General features: G+C 53.8%; 1 protein-coding gene and 1 long non-coding RNA gene across 2 annotated transcripts in view; one reads left to right on the top strand and one right to left on the bottom strand.

Annotated features, from left to right (window-relative positions):
- The window catches only part of LOC104998815, a 39,544-nt gene extending 27,899 nt beyond the window's left edge, over positions 1-11,645 (top strand). The window contains exons 2-3 of the long non-coding RNA XR_826511.1: positions 10,959-11,062; positions 11,164-11,645. This is a non-coding gene — a long non-coding RNA (uncharacterized LOC104998815). The remainder of the gene's footprint in view (positions 1-10,958; positions 11,063-11,163) is intronic.
- Positions 1-13,365, bottom strand: part of SLC26A9 (solute carrier family 26 (anion exchanger), member 9) — a 25,919-nt gene extending 12,554 nt beyond the window's left edge. The window contains exons 1-15 of the mRNA XM_010854182.1: positions 13,152-13,365; positions 10,427-10,566; positions 10,211-10,321; positions 9,388-9,563; positions 7,686-7,850; positions 6,743-6,895; positions 6,353-6,435; positions 5,235-5,382; positions 4,878-4,991; positions 4,605-4,682; positions 3,966-4,061; positions 1,875-1,981; positions 1,060-1,129; positions 849-941; positions 637-749 (exon numbers count right to left, since the gene is read on the bottom strand). Coding sequence (XP_010852484.1) covers positions 637-749; positions 849-941; positions 1,060-1,129; positions 1,875-1,981; positions 3,966-4,061; positions 4,605-4,682; positions 4,878-4,991; positions 5,235-5,382; positions 6,353-6,435; positions 6,743-6,895; positions 7,686-7,850; positions 9,388-9,563; positions 10,211-10,321; positions 10,427-10,566; positions 13,152-13,330 — 1,826 coding nt within the window. The 5' untranslated portion in view covers positions 13,331-13,365. The remainder of the gene's footprint in view (positions 1-636; positions 750-848; positions 942-1,059; positions 1,130-1,874; positions 1,982-3,965; positions 4,062-4,604; positions 4,683-4,877; positions 4,992-5,234; positions 5,383-6,352; positions 6,436-6,742; positions 6,896-7,685; positions 7,851-9,387; positions 9,564-10,210; positions 10,322-10,426; positions 10,567-13,151) is intronic.
- Between the last annotated feature and the right edge of the window lie 1,299 nt (positions 13,366-14,664).

Below are 14,664 nucleotides of genomic sequence, written 5' to 3' on the forward strand. Positions count from 1 at the left end.
TCAATCAGACTTTGCTGTGGCTGAAGCTGGGGCAAGGTGCGTGCAGGTGGAGGTGAATAACAGGACTTCGTGGTGGGGAATCCAAGCCCCTGTAATCCCTGAGGACTGGCGCCTCCTAAAGCCTCCTCTTTGAGCAGGTCTGCACGTTTGGTCTCCGTAACGCAGGCAAACTTAGAGGACCCTTCTAAGAGAGCCACTGAAGCTTCAGTCTACTCTGCTCTGGGAGGAAGCCCTTTTGGAAACAACTGAGACCCTTTTTGCATTTACCCGTGTTTACCTTTTTCTCTGCAGAATTCCCACATCCACACCCACCTTCCTAGTTCTAGGTTGGCTGGGGACCCCAGGAAATTCACTTGCAACTCTTGCAACTTATGAGCAATCTGGGATTGCTCATAAGTCCATGGGTGTATCTCATCTTAGCCAGAAAATGAGGAGGGGGCCATGGAGTTAAGTGGTTACCCTGGGAGCTGACGGCTCCTCATCCAAGGAGAAGATGCCCACAGACAACATCCACCAGGCAGTGGCCACAGAGGCTTGCTGTCCTTGCCTCTGAGGGTGCTGGGAGGTGGGGCACCAGGTGGCAAGGTCAGAGAGGGCAAGGGAGAGGGCGTGGGCTGTTTCTAGCCTCAGTTCACCTTGGTTTTCATGAACAGAGACTTCCTCTGTTGCTTGGGCATTGTTCTCCCCTTCTCCTGCTTCTTGAGGCTTTTTTGCTTGGCCAGCAACACTTTCTGGGGGTCCACACCTGTCTGGAGGAAGAGGCCAGATCTTGGCTCCCAGCACCCTTTCTTGCCTCTGCCAGGCACACTCTGTCCATTCCCTCTGGTCACCAGGGGACTGAGCCTTACCTTGGCAATGACTTTTTGCCTGAAGATCTCTGAGTTGGCAAAGTAGAGAGGAGAGCAGTAAGTGATGATCTTTATACCTTGGATTTCTTGGACCTGTGGCAGGGAGAGTCAGCTCAGTCAGCAGCGATATCTTTTATCGGTTTTTCACAAAACCCTTTTATGTGGGGTGATGTAGGGCGAAAGAGGGCGGTCATGAGCTTGGATTACCCACCCTATTGTAGGTCTTGGGATTCACGTAAATGTCAGTGTCCATGACTTGGGCCAAAGCACAGCCATTACGACTGGATGAAGAAGAAAAGACAAACACAAGAGGATGCTATTAGCAGACGGGCCTGGAGGGACGCTTGGGCTGGAGTCTGGGCAGAGGTAGGGCAGGAGAGGGTCCTGTCCTGATCCTGGGCTTTTCCTGTTTGTCTTTCTGCGCTGGAGACACACGCCTGGTGGCCTGTGGCTGGGCTATAATCAGAGAGATGGCAGGCAGCTCCCTGACATAGCTCCCAGGCGGGGGCTCACTGGGCAGGAAGGTGGAGAACACAGCGTAAGTGGCCCCAAAGCCACCGCTTCTTGGTTCTGAGTTCTCAAGAGGAGAAAACAGGTCCCTGACATTCAGGATCCTTCCTGCCCCGGACTGGATTCCCTGTCTGCTTCACCTAATGTTTTTATGGGAGAGACTTAGCTGTCCTCTGGCCCACGGCTCCCTCGGGGTGGGATCCCATCTAATCTGGGGTCTGGCACACTTTTGGAAGGACACTGAGTCTCACCCGCCGGCCCAACCCCACTTCCTCTGGGCCCCCAGCCCTCTATGACCATGATGGGTTCCCCTGGGTTTTCAGGACATGGGAGTCAGACGGCCCAGCCTGTGCCAGCAGTCCCAGCTGGGCCGGGCTCTCCTCGGGCCTGGCAGCCCCTCCAGAGCCAGACCCAGCGGGCAGCGGGGCCCAGGAGCTGCGCCAGGCCCCCCATGGCAGCCCCTGAAGACCAGCTGGGGCCTGATGGCCATGCCCTGGGGGAGGGGCCATTACTTACAACTGGGTCTGGAAGACCACAACCAGGGCGGAGAAGGTGACCCCCACTGCCACACCGTAGGGCAGGCTCAGGAAGAAGGCGGAGAGGAAGCTCACCACCCAGACGCACTATGAGGAGAGAGACGTCAGAGCAGGCCTTGGGGGGCCTGCCCCACTGGGGAAGTCTTCAGGGGTCAGCCAAGGCCCTTCTCTGCTAGCCCAACCTTATACCACCCTTCCCTCTTCATGGCAATTTCCCAGTATTTCACGTAGGCGAGCTTCGGTGACACCCGCCCATTTCCAATGGACTGAGGGTGGCTTCCTGGTCTTCTCTGGATGTTAGCAGTCAACCCCTGCACCCACTGGGAGCTGGCATGGCACGAAGACTGTGAGTCTTGGGACAGATATACCTGGGCTCCAAGTTTTGTTGTCCTACTTGTGAATATTCACTTACTAGCTATGTGAATCCTGGAGAAGGTCATGGCAGCCCACTCCAGGATTCTTGCCTGGGAATCCCATGGACAGAGGAGCCTGGTGGACTACAGTCCATGGTGTTGCAAAGAGTCAGACACGACTGAAGCAAGTTAGCATGCACACACAGCTATGTGAATAATAATACCAGCTTCATGAAAGGACTGAAGAATTAATGAAGATAAAGTCCTGCCAAGCCTAGTGATGGGTACAGTAACGTGAGTTCCATTCCTCCATCTGATAGAAAGTGTGCACTCGACCAGCACTCAGCTTCCTGACCTGATGGCCTGGGGCTGAGTTGTGTGTGTAAGCCGGGAGGGTGGGGGATGGAGAGCGGGAGGGTAAGATGGGAACCCAAAGCACGATGTGAATACCAGGACTATTGCTGTTGTGGGGTGATGGTTGGGATGCGGCAAAGCAGACCTTTGGGGTGGATACTGGGGCCTCATTTTTCTCCCCGTCCTTGTCCTTCACTCAAGGGGGACCCCAGATGGACCACTCATTCTCAGACTTTAAGGATTTCCTTCCTTACCATGTAAGTGTGCTTCCTCCCCCAGAAGACAGTACAGCTCAGAGGTTTGGAGGCTAAGACTTGGGGCTCCAGCCCTGCCTCTGCCACTAACCAGTTCTGTGGCCTTTGATGAATTACTTAACCTCTCTGAGGCTTGCTGTCCTCATCTTGAAAGGAGGCTAGGAAATCCTCTCTCACAGCTTACGTCAGGCTCCAGAGGGGTAAGCAGTGTGGTCAGTACACAGTAGCCTCATTTCTACTGCCCAGTGGGAGATGTGTTTGGAATGTGACTATCAAAGCAGTAAGTCATGTTTGCTAAGTGTTCACGGCTACATGCTGCTTTCCAATTCTGATCTTGTTTAATCCTCAGAACCAGTGTATGGTGCAGCCATGAATAGCACCCCATCACAGATGGGGAGATGGAATTCCACAGAAGTCTTAACCTGCCCAAGATCCTGGTCCACTGGCTTTATGTCCTAGGTTTTTTGTTTTTTTAAATGACTTCATTTTGCTTTTCGGAACTATAAAAATAATAACAGCTAAGTTTTATTGAACTCAAGATACAATTCAGACAATGTGTTCCTTGTTTTATCTCGTTTCATAAGCATCCCTGTGGGTGGGGGTGCAGGGTTGGAGAGTATAAAATACCTGTGACCACAGATGAGGAAGCCGAGACTCAGAGAGGTTAAGGGACTTGCCATTGGTCACAGAGCCAGTGAACAGTTGAATTAGGATTTGAACATAAGCTGTCTCACTCCAAAACCTCAGCTGTTAACACTCGGTTATGCTAATTAGGGCTTCCAAGGTGGCTCAGTGGTAAAGAATCTGCCTGGCAATCCAGGAGACACAGGAGATGCTGGTTCAATCCCTGGGTCGGGAAGATCCCCTGGAGGAGGAAATGGCAACCTACTCCAGTATTCTTGCCTGGAAAATCCCATGGACAGAGGAGCCTGTTAAGCTACTGTCCATAGGGTCACAAAGAGTCTGATACAGCTTAGCGACTGAGTGCGTGCTAATTAGAGAGCAACTGACCAGAGGCACCACTGACAGAAGTGCCAGGCTTGTGGGGCTGGAGGAGGCAGTGCCTGGGGTACCAGGCATGACAGGCACCCGGGGCCGCCTGCTACTCACACAGTCCAGCTTGCTCTTCTTCCACAGGTAGTAGGGGTCGGCGAGTTGCTTGAGAGAATTCTTGAGGTTGACAGCAATCAGGGCTCCTAGCACAGACTGGGGAAGCAGAACACTGTTCCCCGTCACCTGCGGTGTGGCCCCTTCTCCCTGCCCTTCCTACAGACACCGGATGCTGGAGCCTGGCAGGACAGAGTTGCAGTTCCAGAACTGGCAGAGCCCCCAAATCTTTGCACTCAACCTTAGGGTTGGAAAGTGTAGGTGCTGGAGCCAGAGGGCCCTCAGGCGGGAATTTTGCCATCCCCTCCTCTTCCTTCATCCCCGGACAGCCTGTGCCTAGGGCCCTCTGAGCCAGGGGCCCACAGACGCTGTAAACGCTGACTCGGGTGGGGACCCTGAGGTCAGAAGGCCGGAGCTTGAGACCAGCCCTGTGCTTGTGAGCCTTGTCACCGCTTCTCAGCCTCAGTTTCCCTCACCTGTAAAATGGCGAGAGTAAAACCTACGTTAACTACTTCGCAGGCTGTGGCTAGGACAAAGGGTAACAGTGACGGCACTCTGTAGCCTGTGAGGCATCACACAGCTCCTAAGGCCTGCTCTTCCTGGAGGCTCTCGCTGGCTTCTGCTCTCATGCTGTGCTCTTACCTTGGGGAGAGCGTAGAGATAGGACCCCAGGACCAGCATGGTGATCATCACCACCAGGGACACACACAGGCTTGACACCTATCCAGAGAAAGAGATGGAAACACGGCGTAGGTGTGAAATTCTTGCTCTTGATTTTTTTCCCCAATAAATGCCTTTGGCGGAGTGGAGACTGAGGAGAGGAGAGGCAGGCTGGAGACCAGCTGACCTGGCTTCTCTGGGGCAACTGTTCTGCTACGCCCAATCCCTTTCCCACTGCCCTGGTCCAATGCTCACCTGGGATTTTCCTCCAGCTCCATCCACGGCCAGAGTGACAGAGAGAGCACAGCAAATGACATGGATCTTAAAGAAGGAGCCGAAGAAGTTGCTGCAGCCCAGGGCGATCATCTCCTGTGGGCACAGGGGCAGGATTGGAAGCTGGGGTGAGGGGGGGGTGTGGGGGGGGCACACAGTACAGACCAAACATAGTCATTCAAGCTAGCTGGATCTTGAACTTGAGAATGACCCAGCTGCTATAAAGCCATACACTCCCAACCAAGTAGAAGTCAGCCAAAGAGCCCCTGACATCCCTCGTCAGGCCTCTGTGGGCCCTGGCCCGTCCTGCTCGGCCCTGCTGGGAGTGGCTGGACCTACCTGGTTAGCATCCACGTCGTAGCCGTGCTTGTTGGCCAGGGTCCGGCCCATAGCCAGGTTGATGACATAGCCCACGATGGCCAGGGAGAAGGCCGTGCCAAGCATGTCCTTCCACTGCGAAACCACAGGCGACACAGGAGTGGGGAAACTGCCAAGGAGCCAGAAAGGAAGCAGGGCCCAAGGGTGTGAGGAGGGCACCTTGAGTCCTTCAGCACCCACAGGGGGCAGTAGGGCCCCATGCAGTGCCAGGGCCTCTGCATGAACCACCACTTCCAAACTGGATGCTCAGTGTCACGCTGCAGGGCAGCTACCACCACTCCCCTTGACACCGCAAAGATTCGAGGCGTAGAGAACACAGCTTGTCTGAGGTCACCACACTAGCAACTGGTAGGGCCTCATTCATTCACGTCTAGAATTCGGACTCCTCACTCTCCCTGGTCCCAGAGCCACAGCCCCAGTGCTCTGAGGCCTTTTCTCCATTGTCTGCTCCAGCTCTGCCGTATAAACACTGGTCCTCTCCTCCTAGAGCCCAGCACAGTCCCTGGCACAGAGTAGATAGTCGGTGAATTCTGTTGATCCTAATAGCTTTTTCCCATGTGGGTAGAAGAGCCAATGCATTAAAGCAAGACAAAGAACCAGAGAAGGGCTGATCAGAGAGGCTTCACCCATCAGATGAAACTTTTGAGGGGAATGTGGCAGTTAAGGGGGCTTCCCGGGTGGTGCTAGTGGCAAAGAACCAGCCTGCCGATGCAGAAGATGTAAGAGACGACGGTTTGATCCTTGGGTTAGGAAGATCCCCTGGAGGAGGCCATGGCAACCCAGCCTAGTATTCTTGCCTGTAGAATCCCATGGACAGAGGAGCCTGGTGGGCTACAGTCCATGGGGTCGTGGAGAGTTGGACACGACTGAAGCGACTTAGCATGCACACACACGGCTCACTGTTCATGAAACAGCCAGCGCTGTGTGGCTCTTCTCCATAGTAAGTGATAGTAATAATTCATAGCTGGTCAGTGTCATAGAATTTATAACATACTTTAGAGTTCATCTCATCTCTGACTCTGAACCTAGGTGGGGAGGACAGTGGGAGTGGGCCAGGCTTCCCAGCCCCCTGGACTCACCCAGGTTGGATCTCTCCCACGATCTGCATGTGGTACTTTTTGGGCATCTTGTAGCTCCCGGAGATAGCTGTTGCCACCACTACCTGCAAATCCCAGATAGGAGAACATGGATTAGCTCTAAATTGGGGCCAGGGTAGGGGTCCCTCTCAAGTCTCCCTTTTGTCTGGGGACCCCAAATCCCACTCCTCTGACTCTTTGAGAGGGAACAACCTGAGGATAAGGAAGAGTGGGAACCACACACAGGGGGATGGAGTGGGTTCACCCCAGACCTTCTGTCCTACCAGCTCACAGAGGGCAAGTGGGTGGGGAGGGATGGGTAGAGGGGCTCTCCTGCTTTTCAACAGCCTGTTGCCTGGGCCCCAACACCCCAGCCCTGGGCAAGGTCCTTACCACAATCATCTCTGTTGGGATGGGGAAGCGGATCTTGTGCATGTAGCGGGCATTGAGCTCCTTTACCAGCACCAGGACCACACCGCTGATAAGAGCGAAGATGAGCGAGGCGATGTTGGTGTGAGCGAGGTTTTTGCAAATGTCAATGAAGGTCTGGGGGAGAGAGCATCATGCTCATGGGCTCCCACCCCTTCCTCCTGTACCATCACCACCCAGCATCTGAGCCAGTGGAGGGATGTCATCAGTGCTCTGAGAGGCACAGCAAAGCAGAATCCAGACCCTACTCACGGTCCCACTTCCCACCCCTGTCTCCATGCTGGGATGGGAAGGCTGATTCCCTTCCTTTTCCTCTAGGAAGAGTTCAAGCTAATGGAGGCGGGATGGAGATTAGACGTAAGGAAAGACTTTCCAGGTAGGGAGGGTTTGAGGCACTGGGATGGGGAACTGATGGAGAGTGTACCTCTCCTTTTCTGCAGGAATTAACCACAGAGATTTAACCATACTTCAGCTACCTGATATGAAGCGCTGACTCATTGAAAAAGACCCTGATGCAAGGGAAGATTGAAGGCAGGAGGAGAAAGGGGTGACAGAGGATGAGATGATTGGATGACATCACTGACTCAGTGGACATGAGTTTGAGCAAGCTCCGGGAGTGGGTGATGCACAGGGAGGCCTGGTGTGCTGCAGTCCATGAGGCTGCAAAGAGTCAGACACGACTGAGCGACTGAACCACAATCACAGAGAACCTCAGCCAGCCGTCAAGGTCATGTGTTTGACCCTCCCTCCCCAAATGGAAACCTCTTGAAATCCATTCTGAACAATGGGTCAGACGGCCTTTGCTTGAGAACATCTCATAACGAGGTGCTCACAACTTCTTAAGACAGTGAACTCGGCTCACGTGTCTGCTCAAGACCCTCTCGCAGGGGCGCACTCATAGACTCACAAAGACGATGGACCCTGGGCCTGCGTAGGAGGGGACGGTCAGTCCGAAGATATACTTGAGCACGGAGATCAGGATCTGCAGGCCAGCGGCCGTCATGAAGCCCCGGATGAAGGACTCAGAGAGGTAGATGGCCACAAAGCCAAACTGCATGAAGCCCAGGCCCATCTGAGAGCAGAGGGGTGGTGGGGTCAGACCATGACGGGCCAGCCACTCCCACATCTGCCTGGCCCAAACCCAGGCCTGGAGTTCACGCAGCCCTAAGATAGTAGTAGCTCTAGGAAAACGAGTCCCTTGTGACCTTGTCCTGCCTTGTACTGACAGAGAAAGTCAGTCCCTCGGGGCACAGGCCTCTGACACTTGACCTCACTGGCTCCAGTCTCCTCCACTGTGCAGTGAACCTAGCACTCAACAGCGTTTGCCCTCCCAGTGATTGACACCCCCGTCCGCCCAGCTGGCCAACCCAGAACTTGGAAGTCGTCCCCCCTCGCCCTTCATTTCTAATATCCCAAGCCCTGTTTATTTTGTTCCTGGCAAAGCGTTCTTCCAGTCTACCCCCTGTCTCCTTGCCCGCCACTCTGGTCTAGGCCCTCATCACTCTTGCATGGGCCTCTTCATAGTCTCCCAGCTGGCCCCGTGCTTTGATTCTAATCTACTTTCCATCCATCGTCTTCTCCAGAGTCTGACTGATCCAATCTGACTGCCAAATAGGAACCAAATTTGCTGCTTAGGGGACAGACCTCAGACTTCACTGACTGGCCCTGCCTACTTCTCTGGCCTCTTCTCTGGCTCGTTCTCTCAATGCCTCCTGCCCTCCAGCCACAGCAAATGCCTTGTTTTTCCATGCCCTGGTCAGTTCACGCTCTTTCAGGCCTCGGTGCTGTGGGATGCTGTTCCCTCTGACTGGACTGTCCTTCTGTGCCTCTTTCCTATGGTTACCGGTCAACTTCTACTCATCCTTTTAGACTGAGGTCAAATGTCACTTCCTCTCTTTGAGGAGAGGCCTTCCCTGACTTTCTCTTTGATGTTCCCAAAGCTACTCGTATATAGCTCTATTCTGCTGCTTATCTTACTGCCTACACATTTATTTGTTGATATGGCTACTTCCTCTGCTGGGCTGTGAGCTTCTGGAGATCTGGGCCTCTTTCTTACTTATCTTTTATCCCCAGAGCCTAGCCCAGTTCCTGGCCTGGTGAAACAACCAAAAAACCTTAACTGAATGAATCAATGAATGAAACTTCTGAGGCCCCTTCCTGCTCTTACATTCTGTCCTGCTGCATTTGCCTGCATGAAATCTAGCAGAGTCCTTTGCATGTGGCGGAAATGCAATTTATCTCATGCAGGAGGTGCTGTGGCTTGGAGCAGAGGCGGCTGGAGGGGGATAAGGAATGTTACAGAAATGGAAAACTGCTGGCAGAGAGCTGGGCACGGGAAAGGGTATCGGAGAGAGGCCATGAGTCCTTTAGACAGTCATTAGCTCAGGACAGTTTTATCAAGTGTGGATGCTGGTCTTAGGCATCTGCTGAGGGCAGGTGAGATACTCTGCATTTTTAAGGTCATTTGTGGCCTCCAAATGGGGAAGAGGGAGGATGGAGAGGCCTAAATTGGCTTTAAGGTCAAGTCTGGGCCTCTGTGGGAGGGGCGATCCGAGCTGATGCTGTACTAAGGGGGGGGCCCTGGCAGAGACGGAAGCCGAGCTCCTCACCTGGATGACAGCCGTCAGGCAGGCTAGCGTTGCCGACACGTGTAGCCTGTCGGCCTCCATGGCCCCCGTGTCCACATAGCTTTCATTGGTAGTGGTGTTGAAGACCCGGAATTTCGACTCTGGGGCCAGCTGCAGACAGATGTTACCCACCAGGATGCTGATAACGGCAAAGGTACCTGCGGTGCCCCACCCAGCCAGCAAAAGTCAGAGGTTTGGACGGCACCCATGGGAACCAGCAGGGGGCCCGGAATGCTCCCCAGCCCCCACAGGGACGGCGCTCCGGGCCTCCAGGGTCCTCTCTGGCATCACAGTAACCATTCGTATCTGATCATGATCCACACTCTTCCAGATACTTTCACCCCAACTGTTAATATGACTTTACTGGACACGAGAGGAAACAGGCTTGGAAATATAAGTAGAGCCTGCGTCAGAAACAGGCTTTGTGACCAGGCCTTTTTCCTCTGTCTCACTTCGCACCAGAGAACTCCGAATGTCCCTGAAGTGGCCTGCTGGATGACGGCTGTCGGACGGCCATTTCTCCCATCTGTTCAGTCCTTTACGGCCTTTCTTGTCCTGCCAAGTCTTCTCCACGTTCCAGGGAGGGAGACTCAGCGGCTCATGCTAACTGAGCTCACAGAAGCTCTATGGCTTCTCCAAGGTCACAGAAGACCTGGGGTCGACACTCACGGTGACGGTCCCTCCGGGACCAAGCAGCGCCAGCAGGAGGAGAATGCAGATGGGAAAGCACCCGAATCCACTTTGCCACCCACCACCCATCCTCGCGGTCCAGGTCACCTGCCTGCTAAGAGGGGAGGGGCCTTACCTGGCACCATCTGGTGGATACCCCCCAGGAAGAAGTAGGTCAGGAGGGGGAAGAAAGAGGAGTAGAGGCCGTTGACTGCAGGAAGGTTGGCCAGCAGAGCGAATGCCATGCCTGCACAGGACACAGAGAGTCAAGGCCCAGGGGCACAGTTGGGTGACGCAGGTCACAGAAGATGGAGTGGGAAGGGGAATGGGCGTGGCTGAGGGGACCCCTGACCTTGTGGGACCTGGATGCATCCACCGCTGAGGCCGCCGAGAATGTCGGGGACAATGTAGTCTTTGATCTTGTACTTGGGGAGCCAAGAGAGAATGGGGAGCAGCCCGAACACTGTGGTTTTGATCTTGGCTGAGGAACATCTGGAGGGGAAGAGGGCAGGTTTTCAGTCAGCACTGCATTCAGAGTTGGGAATTGTTATAATATCCTGTTCTTGGTCATTCGTTCATGCATTCGTGCAAAATTCAGTGAGCACGCACACGATATGGCAGAGACTTTTCTCTTGAGAGCCTTCACCTTGCTCTGGACACTGGTTGGAGGTCTTCTGATTGCCCACTGCTAACCTGGGAAGTCTGCAGGACTTCTCTCAAAGGCATGGATTTTGTGGGTGCCTAGCATTCCGAGGCGTCAAGTCCAGCTCAGACGACCGTCCTCTGATCTGCCTGAAAACAGGCCCAGTCACCCTCGCCTGGGCTCCTATAGCAATACCTCGGGTTGTAATTCTTGCTTTTCATCTCTCTCCCCCACTACACAGTAAAACCAGCATGGAAAGAAGTCTGGTCTCTGGTCCAGCTTTGTGTACCTCCTGTATCACCCTGGGATGCTTAGTGAATATCTGTTGGAAAAATGAGTGAATGAGTAAGTGAAAGAATGGGCCTGAATCAGAACTCAGTCTGAATGGGGGCGGCTGCTGTATTTTTTGGAACTCTCCCTAAAGGAAGGCTCCTTTTTCCCCACAGGGTTCGCCTCTGCTGACCCACCATCCTTTGTGTGTGATGATTCCAATGCTGGAGTTCTTTCCCCTGTTAATTCATCAAAAGAGGGAAGAATGGGGAAACTATTTGTCGGTCAGCGCAGGGTGGGGAGCATTGATCCCTCCCCTGTTTGCTGAACACCTTGAGGTCCTTTCATCAGAAACTCAGAAGCGGTAAAAACAAGGGACTTCAATCTCAAGGATGACAGCTGGTGGATTGATGACCAGAAGAGGTGGGGAGGCCTTTGCTTTTCTTCTCCCAGCTAAGGGAATTCAAATATTCAGGGCCCATCTGGTGACTCACTGGCTTGCTGTGATTAGGCCTCCTTTCCTGCCCAGCACCGATTCCTGTTCTTCACTGTTGCCCAACAATAGTTTCCCTGACACTGCGTCCCCTGGATGTCACCCAAAACTGAAATCAACACAGACAATGCTTTGTACCCTTTAAAATCTGGGTAGATTTTCTGTCCCAACCAGCACTTCATGGAACAGCATCGCCATCGCCTTTGAACTCCCCAGTCCCCTCTGCAGTGGGTAGTGCCTCTCCCATCCCTGGGAGTTGGACTGGTAGTAAATAGCTTAAAGCATTTCTAAAGGCTTGTCCTGAGAGAGAACCAGCCCCCCAGGAACTCTCTCAGGTTTGTTCATGGCAGGGAAAACTGGACTCATGAATGGAGAGCTGGCTGGGGGAGAAAAACAACCCTCTCAAGGGCTTGCACATGTCCAGCCTTACTTGCAAGCCTGCCATAGTTGAGCAAAGCAGTCTGACTTCTCTGAAGTCTGAGAGAAGATCTGGAAACAGATGCTAAACACCTATAGAGAGGTTCCAGAAGCCAAGTGGGAAGAGGATAGTGGGAAGTGGATTAGTTTTCTAAACATTCATTCATTCATTAAACGAAAATTTATTGGAGTACCTTCTGTGTGCCAGGTACCGTTCAAGGCTCTCCTTCCCGCCACATGGGAATTGTTAGCTCCCTACATCTTATTATGGTTTCCATCATTCTCATCTTTTAGGACAGCAGCAGATACCCTCATCCCTCCAGTGCAGAAACAACACAGACTTAAACTCCTTGGCACAAATGCTGACAAGGTCTTTATATAACCAGGCAGAGACGGAGCCTCCCAGGAGAGATAGGGCTGGGCTGATGCTTTTAGTGAAGACTCAAGTGGGTGATCCCCCAGCCTGAACCAGTTCCACCTGCATCTCCACTTCAGCCATTGCCAGTGACCTCAATTCAGGTAACTGAATCAGCTGTTTCCCCAGGGGAGTGGGGAAGTGACTTTTGCCCTGGACCACAGTGAGGCCTGAGGGAGGTCTACCAGCTGTCTGCGAAGGGTGGGGGGTGGGGGGGTAGGTAAAGTTCATAGCCTCAGGTTCCTCGAGTGCAGGTATAGGTCACCTCATGGAGTCCCCTCCTTATAGGTGTGGTTTCACTACCCACCAGCACAGTTCCAGGGATCTGAGGGTGCAACAAGCTGGTGAGACCACATCCTGGTAAGTATCATTTAGGGGAGCCCAGGAATTTAGGGGCTACCTTTGAGCATTGTCTGGACCTGGGAAGGGAAAGAGGATCCAGGAGAGAAAAAGGACAAAGTCCTTGGGGTGGGAGAGGCTTCAGATTTTCCTTGATGAGGAAAGGACAGGAGAAGGGACAGCAGAAGAGGGAGCTCTGACCTGCTGTGGTGACGCACCATTCCCCAGTGCCCTTGAGAACCCAGGAGGGACTCGCGTGGGCTGCATGGTGAGACCCCATGCAGGGGTCGGGACACCTGCCAGCCCCTCTGGACCTGTGAGTGGTCCTCATCCCCGTTCCCCATTTCCTTGAGGGTCTCAGTAAAGATGAGGTGTAGGATCTCAAATTCAGGGTTCCCAAGTCCCGTCTGAGGGACAGCAGTATAGGAGCCGTGCCCTGGTGCGGAGAGGGTTTGGTGGGGAGCAGAAGGGAGAGGAGTCTGGGCTTCAAGCCATGTTACCTGAAAGTGCTGCAAAGTTTCTCTCCCAGTGGGTACGTCCGGTCCTTCTTCTCAAACTCATCATCAAAGAGGGTGAGAGAGTATGCGGCTCTGTCTACCACGTAGCGGGGCCTGGGCTGGCTCATGTCTGGGGCATTTACAAGCTTTGGGAGAAACAGAGTAGGGAGGATGAGGGGCATCCCTTCTCAGTGCCGGCCTGGGCCATCTCTCTCTGGTCCTAGCTCAGCAGGGTTTTATGCTGTCTTCCCCGCCCCCAGCCAGCAAGGTGCCACCCTTCCCTCTTTCAAGTCTTTCCACCAGACTCACTTCTTCTGGTGGCCTTCCTTCCCAGGCACAGGTGATGCATACACTTGCCCTGGCTGTTTTGCTTGGCACCCAGCACGTGGTTGGCACTCCACATCTATGATATCACTGTCACCCCCACTGAACACCAGGCAACAAGGAGGCAGGAGTGCAAGGGCAGGAGTCACGGCTGGGATTCAGCGGGTTGATCCTCTCCCTCCTTCCCTTGCATCCTCCCCGCAACCCACGCTGGCCCCTGGTATCCTCACAAGCCCCTTCGCCCTGCCCTCCCACCTCAGTTTCCCGGGCGGAAAGGCTCATACCATCCTGTCAGCCAGCTTGGAAGAAAGAAAGCAGGCTGCCTGGAGGCAGGGGGATGGCCAGGGTGACCTTGGGAGGACCCTTCTTAAAGGAGCCGCCTAGGACTTCACCAACAGGTTTTCCCAGGGGGACAGCCGTGTTTGGGAAAATCAAGATGGTTTGCGCTGGCTGGCCCTCCCATGGCTTCCTGTGTCTAACCTTTCCCCCACCCTGTATACTGATGTCTCTCTCCTTGCTTTTTGCGCAACCTTGCTGACGTTCCAGGAGCTGAGCAGGGCAGAGCTAAGTGCCAGGCCCCCGAGGCCCAGAGGAGCTCCCGGTAGAGATTATTCCTCCTCCATCCTCCAATTGCTGGTCCCCTCTCCTGTCCCCTGCCCCCCAGCGCTGGGATAAGCCTGCCTGGACGACCTCAGAGGAAGAAGGAGGGAGAGGAAAGAGACAGCATACGCTTAGAGGGAGATGATGTCTCCCAGGGGGAGAGTGTGGGATAGCTGTAGCCAGTTTGGCAAAAGATTTGAAAGAGAGTTAAAAGTGAGAAACCACACGGGGGACTCAAGATGCTCCTCCGCACGCTTCCCAGGGGAGAAGCTGGGTGAATGACAGGTTGTCAGAGGGGAGCAGGCTGGTTGATGCTTTTTGTGGAAGACCACCCTGGGGGAGAGGAGGGAGATGCATTAACTAAGGGCCCAGAGACGGGTTCTAGTGCTGGCTTTACGGGTGAAGTGGAAGGGGCAGCATTCCTTTCTGAACCTCAGATTCCTCATCAGCAAAACCGGGGGCCATAACCCCACAAGGTTGTTTGAGGAAGAGATGAGTAAATGGACCAGAAAGGCTTGTGTAAAATGTAAGAGTGATATAAACGTAAGTTGCTATTGTGGATAAGACTGTGTCCAGGAAGACGAAGGTCAGG

This window comes from Bison bison, unplaced genomic scaffold (assembly GCF_000754665.1).
Source record: "Bison bison bison isolate TAMUID 2011002044 unplaced genomic scaffold, Bison_UMD1.0 scf7180017864338, whole genome shotgun sequence".
Lineage (NCBI taxonomy): Eukaryota > Metazoa > Chordata > Mammalia > Artiodactyla > Bovidae > Bison > Bison bison.